This window comes from Papio anubis, chromosome X (genome assembly GCF_008728515.1).
Source record: "Papio anubis isolate 15944 chromosome X, Panubis1.0, whole genome shotgun sequence".
Lineage (NCBI taxonomy): Eukaryota > Metazoa > Chordata > Mammalia > Primates > Cercopithecidae > Papio > Papio anubis.
In genome coordinates, this window is record NC_044996.1 from 20,274,012 (window position 1) to 20,290,468 (window position 16,457).

Below are 16,457 nucleotides of genomic sequence, written 5' to 3' on the forward strand. Positions count from 1 at the left end.
GTGGTTTGGAGTGGAATGCCCTGCTACATGGAATACCCTGTAGCCATAATAAAGAATGCAATAATGTCCTTTGTGGCAATAAGGATATAGCAGGAACAGAAAACCAAATACAACATGCTCTCACTTATAAGTGGGAGCTAAACACTGGGTTCTCATGGACATGGAGATGGCAGTAATAGAAACTGGGGACTACTAGAGGGAGGAGAGAGGGACAAGGGCAAGGGTTGAAAAACTAACTATTGGGTACTATGCCCAGTACCTGGGTAATGGCATCATTCATACGCCAAACCTCAGTATCACATAATATACTCAGGTAACAAACCTGAGCGTGTACTCCCTGAATCTGAAATACAAGTTAAAAAAAAAAAGGTACAATAAACCCAACAAAATATGTGTTAGAAAGAAAATATAAAACAAGTGCCCCTAAATGGAGAGAGAGACTATGTTTCTGAATGAACATGATAGACAGAAAATCAGCTCTCACTAATCTGACTTTATGAAATGAAACTTAAAGTTGATTCTGTGGTCTTCTGGAAAATGGACAAGAATACACAAGATGAAAAAAAGAATACACAAGAGTATCTTTTTGAAAAGAAGATATCAAAATATACTATAAAGCAATAGCAGTTAAACCACTGGCACAAGAATAGACACATACCAGTGGAAGAGAATCTCCAAGTTTGAAAACAGACGCACATGCACATGAAAATTGAAAGTATGGTAATGGCGGCATTTCAGGTGAGTAGAAAAGACATAACAGCACAACTGGCTATCCATCTTTTAAAAACGGATACATCATACTATATGAAAAAGTTCAGATGGATTAAAAATCTAATTGTAAAGTAAACTATTAATACAATAGGAGAAAATAGAGGAGAATTTTAAAAAATAATCTTGGATCAGGACATGTAAGAAGCCCTAAAGGAAAAGACTGGGAGATTTGACTAAAAATTAGTAACTTTTGTACAGCTAAAGGCACCATAAACTAAGTTAAAAGAAATACATTGGGCCCGGCGCGGTGGCTCAGGCCTGTAACCCCGGTGCTTTGGGAGGCCGAGGTGGGCAGATCACCTGAGGTCAGGAGTTTGAGGCCAGCCTGGCCAACATGGCGAAACCCTGTCTCTACTAAGAATACAAAAATTAGCTGGGCGTGGTGGCAGGGTGCCTGTAATCCCAGCTATTCAGTAGGCTGAGGCAGGAGAATCGCCTGAACTTGGGAGGCGGAGGTTACAGTGAGCCAATATCGCGCCACTGCACTCCAGCCTGGTGACAAGAGCGAAACTCTGTCTAAAAAAAAAATAATAATAAATAAATAAATTGGAAGATCATTTGCATATAGTGACAGAATATCTATATTATAGAGAACACCTGCATATCAATTTTAAAAAGACAAACTCTAAGAGAAAAATGCACAAAGAACAGGAAAACGCAATTCACAAAAGAAATATAAATGACAAGAAAACATGAACAGATGCCCAACCTCACCAGTGAAAATGGAAATTAAAATTAAATGAAATAATCAGACAAAAAGACTTATACCTAGCACAGGTATGGGAATTTGACGCTGTTGGTGGGAACATAAACTGGGTAAACAGTTTCAGAAGCAACGTGACAGTACTCACTCCCCACGTTAAATGCATAGACCCTTTGACTTGGCAATCCCATTTCTAAGACTTTTATCTCATAGAGTCACTCGTATAAGTACATAAGTATATTACGTATAAGGGAAGGTGTTGCAGTATTATTTGTAATCATGAAAAAACAGATATAACCAATTTTATTAATAGATAAATCCTTAGGCCTGGGCACAGTGGCTCACGCCTATAATCTCAGCACTTTGGGAGGCCAAGGCGGGTGGACTGTTTGAGGTCAGGAGTTCAAGACCAGCCTGACCAACATGGTGAAACCCTGTCTCTACTAAAAATACAAAAATTAGCTGGGTGTGGTGGTGCACGCCTGTAATCCCAGCTACTCAGGAGGCTGAGGCAGAAGAATCACTTGAACCCAGGAGGCGGTGGTTGCAGTGAGCTGAGATCACGCCATAGCACTCCAGCCTGGGAGCCAGAGCAAGTCTCAAAAAAAAAAAAAAAAAAGTGAAAATCTTCTTTTCACCTTCTACTTCCACCTGCTCTGTGCTTCCAGCTGGCTCCTCAGGCTCCCTAACCTGCCTCCCTCCCTAACCTCCTGACCTCCCACCAAGGAAAGCACTGTTAACTGCTTCTTTTCTCAACCTCAGTGTGTAAGAATCTGGGTTTGAATCTTGGATCTTCCACATACTGTGTATCTTTGGACCTGAAACCTACCTCAGGGTGTTCTTAAATTAATTACATGAATTCCTGCATGTAAAGTACTTAAAACAGTGCCTGGCATATAAGACGCTTTCAGTAAATGCTATTATTTTCTCTGCATATGCACGTTTTTAAAATGGTATTCTAAGCACACTATTCTGCATCTTGCTTTTTCTGCTTAATATAGCTTGACAACTTTCCATGTCAGTATATAGGAATTTACCTCCTTCCATGTAAGAGCTAATAGTAATCCATCATATTTAACCAGCCCCCTATGGTTATGACTTGTAAGTTTTCAGTGTTTTTGCTGTTACAAATGTGATGAACATCTTTCTCCATTTATCTTTGCTCACTTGTACAGTATCTTAACAGCTTTCATTTGTAAATATGTGTGTATAAGTTGGAAATAGAATAGTAAGAGCTAACATCTGAGCTTTCGAGTTTTCACTATACCAGATACGCTATGTGGTTTATATGCATTATCTCATTTGAGCCTCACAATCACTCCACAAAGTTGTAACGGTCATCTTCCCAACCCCCTCTTCACCCCCCACCACCCTGTTTTACAGATAAGGAAGTTTAGAAAGGTTAAGTAATTTTGCCCAAGGTCACAAAGCTAGAGAATGGCAGAGCTGGGACAAATACGTATATGTCAGTGAATAACTACAAGGATGCTCTTAAAATAGTAATATTCATTGTCATGGAAATACACATTTCCATATGCTCCTGGATGTTAGAAAAAGAACAGTTATGCTTATGTATGCACATAATTGGTCTGGAAGGAAACACAAGAAACTCACAGATAGTAGTGTTTGCTTTTAGCAGAAGAATTCAGAAAAGGATACAAGGGCACAGGTGACAGGAAAGCCTGATTTTTGTACAATGTTCATGTACCTATTCAAAATAAATACGATAAAAGGTAAAATTTTACACTTGTATTCACAACTGCAATTTCTAAAAATCCAGGCTGATAAAGTAGGTGACAAAACAGGGTTGTCCTCCTTCTCAAGCCACCAAACATTCCCAGCCTCTTATCAGCACAGCTTGCAGATGTCTGTGTCACTTTAGAATGGCCAGGCCCCTCTCTATTACCCTTCAGCTCTTTTCTGGCCCCTATGGGGAGGGGAATGCCCAACTTACCAGGACACCAACTCTCTTCCTAGTACTGCAAAGCCCTGTCTGTCCCTTTCCTGATTCTCTTCTCTTAGTAACCAATGTTTTCCTCATTTTACAACTTCCTGGTTTACGCTCCACCTTCCTCCTCCTAAGTTCTCCCATCAGTTAACAGTGTGAAGTAGAAAGGATAACTGGACAGAACGTCTGAAATTGCCACTTACTAGGTCTTAACTTGGTTAAGTTACTTACCATTCACAAGTGTCCTCATGTGTCAAATGGGACTAATGTTAATACCTTTCTTACAAGGCTGCTTGAAGAAATTACTTGTGAAAAATGCTTTGTAAACTATAAAATTATATTTGTTAGTTAATACTCTTGGCATATCTTGTGTAGTCTGTAAGCTCTTTGTCCACATGGGGACTCTTTCTTAAATTCCCCAAGGTGCTCACACCTTGCAGGCACTCAATAAATGCTTGTCAGAGTTAAAAAAAGAAACAAACAAAAAGGACAGGCATTAAGATTGAGGCAAGCATCACCACCTCTGCTTTGAATCTTCATAGTTGCTGCAAAAGGAAAACTGGAGGACATTCGTCCTGCTTTTTCCAGTGTAAACATGATGTGCATTTACTCTGGAAGTGCGGAGTCATTTGTGAACTCAGTTTCCTGCTTTTTCAGGAAAGGTATCAGGTAAATGATTTATATACATATATATATGTATATAATATATATACACATACACATGCATATACAAACACATGCACATATACATACACATGGATATACAAATGTGTAGCATACACCCAAAATATATTATTAATTAAGTGTGCTAAAATGAAATCTGATGCCTGGGATTACTTCAAAATAATCCAGACGAAGAAAGTGAGTGGGGGGTAAAGATGAAACGTTATGCTGTTATTTCTACTTTTGCTTAAGTTTGAAATTTCCTATAATGAAAGTTTGTACAATGTGCTAAATCAAACATGGGCATACACAATGCCTAACACAGTACTCTGCACATGGGTGAATCAGAAAGAATATGGAGTAGGCCAGGCACAGTTGCTCACGCCTATAATCCCAGGACTTTGGGAGGCTGAGGCGGGTAGATCACCTGAGGTCAAGAGTTCGAGACCAGCCTGGCCAACGTAGCAAAACCCTGCCTCTACTAAAAATACAAAAATTATCCGGGCATGGTGGTGGGCGCCTGTAATCCCAGCTACTTGGCTGAGGTGGGAGGATCGCTTGAACCTGGGAGGTGGAGGCTGCAGTGAGCCGAGATCGCACCACTGCACTCCAGCCTGGGTGACAGAATGAGACAAACAAACAAAAAAAGAATATGGAGTCAGTTTTACACGGTGCAAAGACCACAATATGAATACACTACTAAAATTTTCCAGGTTAAAGTACAAAGAATTTAAATTCCATTGTCATCTAAGGAAGAGCACATGAAAAGATGGTGATAAAAGCAGGTGGAAGTTTAAAGGAATAATAACGATATAGAACACAGTATTTACAGACATCTTCAAGATATCGTGGGTTTGCTTCCAGACTACCACAGTAAAGCAAGTATCGCAGTAAAGCAAATCACACGAATGTTTTCGCTTCCCAGTGCATTTAAAAGTTATGTTTACACTATATTGTAGTCTACTAAGTGTATAATAGCATTATGTATATAAAAAGGTATGTACCTTCATTAAAAATACTTTATTGCTAAAAAAAAAAATGCTAACAATCATCTGAGCTTTCCAGTAAGTTGTAATCTTTTTGCTGGTGAAGGGTCTTGCCTTGATGCTGTTGGCTGCTAACTGATCAAGGTGGTGGATGGCTGAAGGATGGGGTGGCTGTGAAAATTCCTTAAATTAAGACAACACTGAAGTTTGCCACACGGATGGACTCTTTCTTTTATGAAATATTTCTCTATAGAATGAGATGCTGTTTGATAGCATTTTACCCACAGGAAAAATTCTTTCAAAATTAGAATCAATCCTCTCAAACCCTGCCACTGCTTTATCAACCATGTTTACAGAATATTCTAAATACTATGTTGTCGTTTCAACAATGTTCACAGCATCATCACCAGAAGTACACTCTGTCTCAAGAAACTACTTTCTTTGCTCATCCATAAGAAGCAAACTCCTCATCTGTTAAAGTTTGATCATGAGATTACAGCAATCCAGTCCCATCTTCAGGCTCCACTTCTAATTCTAGTTCTCTTACTATTTCTACCACATCTGCAGTGACTTCCTCCACCGAAGTCCTACACCTCTCAAAGTCATCCGTGAGGGTTGGAATAAACTTCTTCCAAATTCCTGTTAACGTCAATATTTTGACCTCTGTCCTTGAATCACAAATGTTCTCAATGGCATCCAGAATGATGAATCCTTTCCAGAAGGTTTTTAATTGCCTTGCCCAGATTCATCATAGAAATCACTATGTATGGCAGCTACAGCCTTATGAAATGTATTTCTTAAATAATAAGACTTGAAAGTCCAAAGTACTCCTTGGTCCATGGGCTCTATGGACTGCAGAATTAATGCTGTACTAGCATGACACGAAGACAACATTCATCTCCTTGTAGATCTCTGTCAGAGCTCTTGGATGACCAGATGCATTGTCAATAAGCAGTAATATTTTGAAAGGAATCTTTTTCTCTGACCAGTAGGTATCAAGAGTGGGCTTAAAATATTCAGTAAACCATGCTATAAACAGATGTGCTATCATTCATTTATAGAGCATAAACAGAGTAGATTTATTGTAATTCTGAGGGCCCTAGGATTTTTTAAATGGTAAATGAGGATTAGCTTTAAAGTCACCAGCTGCATTAGCCCCTAACAAGACTCAGTCTGTACTTTGAAGCTTTGAGTCCAGGCATTGACGTCTCTCTAGCTACGAATGTCCTAGATGGCATCTTCCTCCAATACAAGGCTGTTTCATTGATATTAAAAATCTGTTGTTTTGTGTAGGCAACTTCACCAATGATCTTAGCTAGATCCTCTGTATAACTCACTATATTTCTACATCAGCACTTGCTGCTTTCACCTTGCACCTTTATTGTTATGGAGACTTCTTTCCTTAAATCTGATGAACCAACCTCTGCTAGCTTCAAATTTTTCTTCTGTAGATTCCTTACCTCTCTCAGCCTTCATAGAATTGAAGAATCAGAGGCTTGCTCTAGATTAGGCTTTGGCTTAAGGGAATGTTGTGGCTGGTTTATCTTCTATCCAGACCACCAAAACTTTCCCCATATCAGCAATAGGGCTGTTTCACTTTCTTATCATTTGTGTGTTCCCCGGAATAGCACTTTTAACTTCCTCCAAGAACTTTTTTTTTTGCATTCACAACTTGGTTGTTTGGTACAAGAGGCCTAGCTTTTGGCCTGTCTCAGCTTTCAACATGCCTTCCTCACTAAGCTTAATAATTTCAGCTTTGAATTTAAAGTGAGAAAAGTACAACTCTCCCTTTTACTTAAACACTTAAGAGGCCATTAGAGGGTTATTAATTGGTCTAATTTCAATACTGTTATGTCTTAGAGAATAGGGAAGCCCAAAAAGAGGGAGAGAGATGGAGAATGGTTGGTTGGGTAGGCAGCCAGAACACACATCACATTTATCAATTAAGTTCACTGTCTTACATGGGCACGGTTCATGATGTCCCAAAACAATTTGCAATAGCAATATCAAAGATTATTGATCATAGATCACCAAAACGGATAAAAAAAATGAAAAGGTTTGAAATATTGTGAGAATTGCCAAAATGTGACAGAAACAAAGTGAGTACATCCTGTCAGAAAAAATGATGCCAACAGACTTGTTCAATGCAACGTTGCCACAAATCTTCAATTTGTAAAAAATGCAGTATCTGTGAAGCACAAAAAACTGAAGTGCAATAAAGTAAGGTATGCCTGTACTGAGCCATTGTTTAGAGTTGTACACACATTATTTTTCATTTAATCCTTAGAATAATCCTATGAGGTAGGTTTAAAAAAAACAAAACAAAACAAATTTTACAGATGCAATATCTAACGCTCTCCTCTGAGAGAGATCAAGTAATTTGCCCCAGATCATGTGCCTAGGATGTGGCAGAGCTAAGATTCAAATACAGACCTTATTTCAAAGCCAATACTCTTAACCAGTATATAATACTGCTTCCCAGTACTTCATAAGTCTATTCAGTGCTACTCAACTTAAAAGGTTTTTAAAGAGCTTAATACCAACATCGAAATCTCCCTATATTTCTATTTAATAAAAGTAATGCAAACTGTGGCCAGGTGCAGTGGCTCACGCCTGTAATCCCACCACTTTGGGAGGCCAAGGCGGGTGGATCACGAGGTCAGGAGATTGAGACCATCCTGGCCAACATGGTGAAACCCTGCCTCTACTAAAAATAGAAAAATTAGCTGGGCGCGGTGGCGCTTGCCTGTAATCCCAGCTACTCGGGAGGCTGAGGCAGGACAATCACTTGAACCAGGGAGGCAGAGGTTGCTGTGAGCTGAGATCGTGCCACTGTACTCTAGCCTGGGCAACAGAATGAGACTCTGTCTCAACCAAATGAACAAACAAAAAACAAACAAAACACTAAGTAAATATTAAAGCAGGTAAAGGCTGCAAATCTACATAAATTATAACATTTTTAAGATACTTTTAACATAACTATGGTGACCCTATTTCCTGAAACATAAACTGAGTTATATCATTTGACAAGCAATTTCTAATATAAAGTTTCAGAACTGTCCATTAGGGAATCCACCAGGTTCTTGAATAAAATATAGACTATAGCCTCCAAGGTTAGGCACAAAAGATTCCTTTACACCATCTCAGAAAGCACGGGATTTTGTGGGTCACTGTAGTTCTAACACTTATCACCACTTTATCTTTTCAAGTAATTTCAGACTTATAAAAAAAGTTGTCATAAAAATTCCTGTATACCCTTCACTCAGATTCTAAAAATAATATTTTACCACATTTGCTTTATCATTCATTCTCTCTCAATATCCATACACATTTTTTCCTGAAAGGTTTAAGAGTAAAATGCAGCCATGATGTCACCACTGTATTTTAATGTTTGTTACATATCTGTCACTAAATTATGCCCTCCCCAACTCCCCCAAAACTAAAATTTGTCTCATTTGATACATGAGGACACTTCACCTTGTGAATAAGTTAAACAAGTTAAGACCTCGTGGGGCAGTTTCAGACTTTCTGTCCAGATATCCTTTCTGTCCAGATATCCTTTCTACTTCACACTGTTAAATGATGTGAGAACTTAGGAGGAGGAAGATGGAGCATAAACTAGGAAGAAGGTAAGATGAGGAAAATAGTGGTTAAGAAGAGAAGACAATCAGTAAAGGGACAGACAGGGCTTTATAATACTAGGAAGAGTGTTGGTGTACTGGTAAATTGGGCATTACTCTCCCCAATTTACCACACTCAAAAACCTTATAATCACATAAAATGGTTCTATTTCTGACATCCCTATGTCACACTCTGGGACCACAAATGCTTGTTTTCCTAAGTACTTTCATTCTCATTGTTCTTCAACCCTATTAGGACCTCCAGTCCATTGATGACTTCTTGTTTCTTGTTCTCCTGCCATCACTTCCCTCCCTATCTCGCTCAAACTGCTCTCTTGCAAATATCTGAAACTCCCATATCCCTTTACTTCATTAAACTCACTTGGCAAGATCCCAATTTTTATTTACCCTACTAGCCACTTTATCTATGCACATACAGGATCCTGAATTACTGGTGGAAAAGTCACATCACTTGACTGATGGGAATCACTGCATAAACTCATAGGTACTAACCTCAACAGCGCCCTTAACCTATTCTGGAAACCTTACATTTCTCCAAGCAAACTTCCTCTCCCCGTCTTCAGAGCTATTCTTTCAAATAGTTCTCTTTCCTCCAGCTTCCAACCCTCACACCTTTCGCTACATTCTCCTTCACAGAGAAGACAGACCAGATAGGAGCCACTTATCCTCTTTGTTCCCTCCTACTACAGTGGAAATGCCCTCTTATCACAGGCCAGTTGTTTTGCTTGTGTGCTGAATCCTTTTTCCTTTACCTTCAATCTCTTCCTACCCAAAGCATCCTTTCTCATAAGTGTCTATCAATCAATTAATTCTCCTCCTTAAAAAAAAAAAAGCCAAAGGCTGGGAGTGGTGGCTCACACTTGTAATCCCAGCACTTTGAAAGGCTGAGGTGGAGGACTGCTTGAACCCAGGTGTTTGAGACCAGCCTGGGCAATGTGGCAAAACCCCATTTCTACAAAAAAGACGACGCTCTTCCGATCAATAAAATTAGCCAGGTGTGGTGGCACATGCCTGTAGTTCTAGCTACTCAGGAGGCTGAGGTGGGAGGATCACTTGAGCCTGGGAGGCTGAGGCTGCAGTGAGCCATGATTGAGCCACTGGACTCCAGCCTGTGTGATAGAGTGAGACTCTGTCTCAAAATAATAAATAAAAATAAAAGGCAATTAAGTGAAAGAGGCCAATCTGAAAAAAGCTATACACTGTATGATTCCAACCATGACATCCTGGAAAAGGCAAAGCTATGGAGACAGTAAAAGTATCAGTGGTTGCCAGAGGTTTGGGAGGGAAAAGGGATGAACAGGTGGAGCACAGGGGATTTTCAGGGCAATGAAATGATTCTGTATGATACTGTAATGGTAGGTACATGTCATCATATACATGTCAAAACCCATAGCATGTACCACACCAAGAGTGCACTAACTTAAACTATGGACTTTGGGTGATAATGATGTGCCAATATCACCCAGTCTGGTGTGGGATGTTAATAGTGGGTAGGCTGTGTGTGTGTGTGTGTGTGTGTGTTAGGGGTTGGGGAACAGGAGATATATGGGAACTCTGTACTTTCTGCTCAATTTTGCTATGAACCTAAAACTGTTCTAAAAATAAAGTCTATTAATCAAGGGAAAAAAGCCACCCTTTAACTTCCTTCTAACTATTCCCCTCCCCTTTACAAGCAAACTTATTAGGAGGCTTACCTGTGTTACTCTTAACATCCTACACCAGAGTGGTACATTTGTTACAATGGATGAACCAATATAGGCATATCATTATTACCTGAAGTCCACAGTTTACATTAGGGTACTCTTAGTGTGGTACATTCTATGAATTTTGACATGTATGTAACATGCCATGTCACAAATCTCCAATTTCTCACTTCCCATTTGCCGAGGTGCATATCAATATGGCTTTTGCCCCTATTACTTTACCCAAACTATTTTCTAAGGTCACCCATGGCTCCGTTGTCACTGAATCCAATGGATGCTTTTTCAACAGTCTACCAAGTTGACCATTTGGTTCCTTCAGGAACTACTCTCTTCCTTCCTTTGGTTTCCAGGATGTAACACTAATCTGACTTTCCTCCTCCCTCTCTAGCCATTGTTTCTCTCTCCCTTTGCAGGCCCATCCTTCCATACCCAGCCTTTAATTGTTAAAAGTTCCTCAAGGCTCAGTCCTAAGCCCTTTCCTCTTCTGAACTCTCTCCTTAGGGGATTTTTACTCCACTCACAAAGATGCAATTATTTATACTCTCACTTGGCAAATTTCTATCTCTAGCCAAGGTCTCTATTCTGAGAACAAGAACCATATAATCAATCCATCTGCTTCTCTGATATCCCCACTTAACTAGCTCATAGGTATCTTTTTTTTTTTTTTTTTTGGAGACGGAGTCTCACTCTGTCACCCAGGCTGGAGTGCAGTGGCCGCATCTCAGCTCACTGCAAGCTCCACCTCCTGGGTCTACACTATTCTCCTGCCTCAGCCTCCCGAGTAGCTGGGACTACAGGCGCCCGCCACCTTGCCCGGCTAGTTTTTTGTATTTTTTAGTAGAGACGGGGTTTCACCGTGTTAGCCAGGATGGTCTCGATCTCCTGACCTCGTGATCCACCCATCTCGGCCTCCCAAAGTGCTGGGAGTACAGGCTTGAGCCACCGCGCCCGGCCAATAGGTATCTTAAACTTGATCTTTCAAACTTAAGTCATCAACTTTCCCCAAAAGCTTACTTCACCTCTCCTGTTATCTAAGCAAATGGCAACATCAGTCACCCATTTGCATATGCCAGAAACCTTGGAGTCATCTCTAATATCTCTTTTCCCTCATCTCTATACTGGATGCACCTGCTAAGTGCTATCAATTCTATCTTCAAACACTCTTCCTAAATTTGTCTACTTCTGCTCAACCCCGTAATTACAACTCTAGTCCAAGCCTGCTATCATTACTAAACAGGATTCCTACAACAAGCCATTCTGTTTGCTTAAAACCCTCAATTACCTCTTGCTGTTCTTAGGATGATATTCAAAATCCCTACCAATCTGGCCCATGTATTCTCCTCCCAACCTCATGTGCCACTCTACCTATCATTTTTGTTTGTTGGAGTAAGAGACAGAGTCTCACTCTGTTGCCTAGGCTGGAGTGCAGTGGCGTGATCGTAGCTCACTGCAGCCTTGAAATTCTGGGCTCAAGTAATCCTCCTGCCTCAGCCTCCTGAGTAGCTGGGACTATAGGTGCACAGAACCATGCTCAGCTAATTTTTAAATTTTTTGTAGAGAGAGGGTCTCGCTATGTTGTCCAGGCTGGTCTTAAACTCCTGGCCGTAAGCCATCTCCTCACTGGAGCCTCCCAAAATGCTGGGATTACAGGCATGAACCACCATGCCTGCCCCGATCTATCTTTTACTTACATAGCTTTCTATCAATTCCTTGGAAGTATCAAGTTCCTTCCTGTCTAAGTTTTCAAAGATCCTGTTCCTTCTGCATAATCCTCTTTAGTCTTTTAAGACTTAATTTAAAAGAAATTTTCTCACAGGTCCCCCCAAACATTTGCTCATGGCACTCTAATTTCTCATTCATATGATTTATTACAATTGTAACCTATTACTTGTGCAACTATTTATTTAGTGTACATCTCTCACATTAGACTTCAAGCCCTTTGGGGCAGAGACCCATCTAATTTATCCCTATCTCCCCAATTACCTAACAGGCCTGGCAAATAGTAGCTGAAATATATTTACCAGCTTGTATATAATTCCAGAGGGACTGTGTCCTCAGTTAACTGTCACCATTGATAGGGGAGATATTTTGCATCAGAAATGCTTTCCTTTTATTTTGGAGACTGAGTCTTGTTCTGTCACCCAGACTGGAGTGCAAATGGCGTAATCTCGGCTCACTGCAACCTCCGCCTCCTGGGTTCAAGCAATTCTCCCGCTTCAGCCTCCTGAGTTGCTGGGATTACAGGTGTGCGCCACCACACCCAGCTAATTTTTGTATTTTTAGTAGAGACGGGGTTTCACCATGTTGGCCAGGCTGGTCTCGAACTCCTGACCTCAGGTGATCCACTAGCCTTGTCGTCCCAAAGTGCTGGGATTACAGGAGTGAGCCACTGCGCCAGCCCAGAAATGCTTTCTTGTATGTTTGGAATGATTTTATAGGCAGCTTATCTAAGCCCATCACCACTAACAGGTAAATACATATAGTTCCTGGGATGGGCATTCTAATAACCTAGTGACATAATGATAGTTAAAAACTCCATATAGATTTTAAATTGCTTTTCAAATTCACAGTCCACTTTTTCTGAAGCAAAACGGATGACATAGGTTTTAGGTATTTAATATTCAATAATATTTTATTTGTGATGGGAAAATTGAATTGCTATATTATGCAATTATTCTCAAATTTAGTATTTCAAAAGAGCTCATTTTATATAAAGCTAACATGGCAGACTGAATGATATATTAATAGCATTTATCATATCAAGTATTAGCAAAGTAAGTATTGAGCCACAGATGGCAAATGACCAAGACATTACCATAGATATTCATTCCTCTTTGCTCTGGAGACTAGTGCAGCACAATTCTTAAAAGACAGTCCCTGAAATACAATCCTATAACCTCCCATCATAAATCACGATCATAAAGGAGAACATATGTTTCCCATTAGAACAATGGAATAATTGGAAGTTCTGTTTCTGACAAAGCACTCAAAATCAACTAAATTTGAGATAGATCAATGTGATAAAAGCCAGAAATCAATAAACATAAAGCTTTAATACTTTATAGAATTATTCTTTCAAGGTCCACAATGTGAATATAAATACACTATATATAAAAATGATACAAACCCCCGCCCACTGTTCTACAGACGTACACATCGAATCCCAAATTCAAATTAATTGTATCACAAATCTGAAGTTATAATAATGCTGCCAGTTACATTAAAAGAAAAGTTGTCTTGAAAAGTATGAATTTAGATCTCTCACTATTAAGTTTCACAGTGCTAAAACATGGCCAAAATTATTCTCTTTTATATAGTTTGCAGTGACTTCTCCCTACCACTAGATGGTACTATCAGCTTCAGAAATTCAGGGAATAAAATGGGAGCTGTTTATATTAATCAGTATATATTAATCATCCTTAATTATCTCAAATATCCTGTCTCAGTGTGCTCATACTTGTATTCATCAGATCATGAGTCTCAATCCTCAGCTTAACATACAGCATAACATAGTCTCAATCCTCAGCTTAACATACAGCATAACATTGTCTAAATCCTCAGCTTAACTTGGATTGTTTGAAATGGGGATGGATACCCCATTCTCCATGATGTGCTTATTTAACATTGCATGCCTGTATCAAAATATCTCATGTACCCCATAAATACATACACCTACTCTGTACTCACAAAAATTAAAAATTGATTAAGAAAAAACCATACAGGGCCACTATAATCTTAAAGAGTATGAAATAAATGTACTGTTAAAATCTGAAATAATTAAAGGTGGAAAAGCATACTCAATCTTTCACAAAGGATTTTCCAATTCAATTCTAGAATTCAGTGAGGAGAAAACAGAAGAAAAGCATTATTAAGGTTTTTTGCGTCATATTTTATCACCTCGAAAAACATTGTTATTATTTATCCAGTTTGTTTACCTTAAAGACTAGATTTTGCTAATGACTGTGTTTTTAACCAATACTTTAAAGTATTTGGACTAATCTCAAGTCCAGAAGTGGAAACAATATTGTTTTGTATTACAAAAGCCAAGATCTAGAGATCAAAAAGGGCCACCAATTTTAACATGCGAATATCAATAATTAGGTAAATCTTTATAAAAGAAACAACTTCCTAAAACAACAGTGCTCAAACCATTATAATTCTAAGCAACATATTCTCAAAAGCAAACAAAAATTTTAAAGATTTCTAATCTAAATGAAGGAATAGAACAATTGCAGATTACATCTAAGCCATTTTATATTGCTAGTAAAAGTATCAAAACCATCTGTTTGAAAATGTTTGAAACAAGTCAGAACTCAGTATCAGAGTTTTCCCATACTTTTTACAGACCAAGTACAACTTGGCTAACTACATATAAACATGACTAACCTGGTTTTATATAAATTTAAGTAGAAACAAACTATAAAATAATGTTTAAAGTTTGTATTTTAAATTTGGTTACTTATTAACACATTCGCATTTTTTTAAGTACTACAAATGTGAATAAAAATTTAACAGAAAGCCTGGTGATCACAAAATGTACTACTATTACCAAGTTCACATCATTTATAATATGACAGTAGCAAGGATCCCAATTAGCATCCTTAAAGAAACACACAGCTGACCAGGCACAGTGGCTCATGCCTGTAATTCCAGCACTTTGGGAGGCCGAGGAGAGTGGATCACCTGAGGTCAGGAGTTCAAGCCCAGCCTGGCCAACATGGCGAAATCCCGTCTCTTCTAAAAATACAAAAATTAGCAGAGTGTAGTGGTGGGTGCCTGTAATCCCAGCTACTCAGGAGGCCGAGGCGGGAGAATCGCCTGAACCCAGGAGGCAGAGGCTGCAGTGATCCGAGATTGCGCCACTGCACTCTGGGCAACACAGCAAGATTCCGTCTCAAAAAAAGAAAGAAAACAGAAAAGAAACGAGGCCAGGTGCGGTGGCTCACGCCTGTAATCCCAGCACTTTGGGAGGCCGAGGTGGGCGGATCACGAGGTCAGGAGATCAAGACCATTCTGGCTAACACAGTGAAACCCCGTCTCCACTAAAAATACAAAAAATTAGCCAGGCGTGGTGGCAGGCGCCTGTCGTCCCAGCTACTCGGAAGGCTGAGGCAGGAGAATGGTGTGAACCTAGGAGGCGGAGCTTGCAGTGAGCCGAGATTGCACCACTGCACTCCAGCCTGGGCAACAGAGTGAGACTCCATCTCAAAAAAAAAAAGAAACGAAACATGCAGCCACCAGCGTAATTTCTTACTAAAGATAGATTTTCAACATATACTTTACAAGGACTTTGGGGTAAAAGTTTTCTTACAAGTTCAGATCTTGGCTGGGCGCGATGGCTCACGCCTGTAATCCCAGCACTTTGGGAGGCTGAGGCAGGTGGATCACGAGGTCAGGAGTTCAAGAGCAGCCTGGCCAACATGGTGAAACCCTGTCTCTACTAAATATACAAAAATAAGCTGGCATGATGGCATGCGTCTGTAATCCCAGCTACTCAGGAGGCTGAGGCAGGAGAATTGCTCGAAACTGGAAGGCTGAGGTTGCAGTAAGCTGAGATCACGCCACTGCACTCCAGCCTGGGTGACAGAGCAAGACTTCGTTTCAGAAAAAAAAAAAAGTTCAGATCTTTTTACTATGCACATTAGTTTATCCTAACACTTTTCTCAATTCTTCTAAATGTACTGAATGTTGAGATATATCTTATGGTTAAAATTGATATAGTACAATTCACTAATTTGTACTCAAATTTCTTCTTGAAACTGAAAAGTGGCTGAAATGTGGCTAAATGATGTACCTTCGGAGTTATGTGCAGTTTTCTTGTGTTTTCGGCAATAGACCCTATAAAAAATGAAGAAATCAAAAATTAGTAAGCAGACTAAATTAAACTCACTTTTCAAGTTAAGAAAATGAGCAGTACACTTCACCCCCATTCACTAGCTGGATTCAAAAAATATTATTAAACTTTCTGTACTATTTCTCTAAGTATTAAATTTCTTATCAAAAACACCCTTTATGATGACGATGAAATGCTTTGAAATGGGA

At 39.5% G+C, this 16,457-nt stretch overlaps 1 protein-coding gene across 3 annotated transcripts in view; it reads right to left on the minus strand.

Moving 5' to 3' along the window:
• The window catches only part of PHF6 (PHD finger protein 6), a 56,169-nt gene that overhangs the window by 19,726 nt on the left and 19,986 nt on the right, over window positions 1-16,457 (minus strand). For all 3 annotated transcript variants that reach the window (XM_003918301.4, XM_009198277.3, XM_009198276.3), the window contains exon 5: window positions 16,210-16,253. In XM_003918301.4, the coding sequence (XP_003918350.1) occupies window positions 16,210-16,253 (44 nt within the window). The remainder of the gene's footprint in view (window positions 1-16,209; window positions 16,254-16,457) is intronic.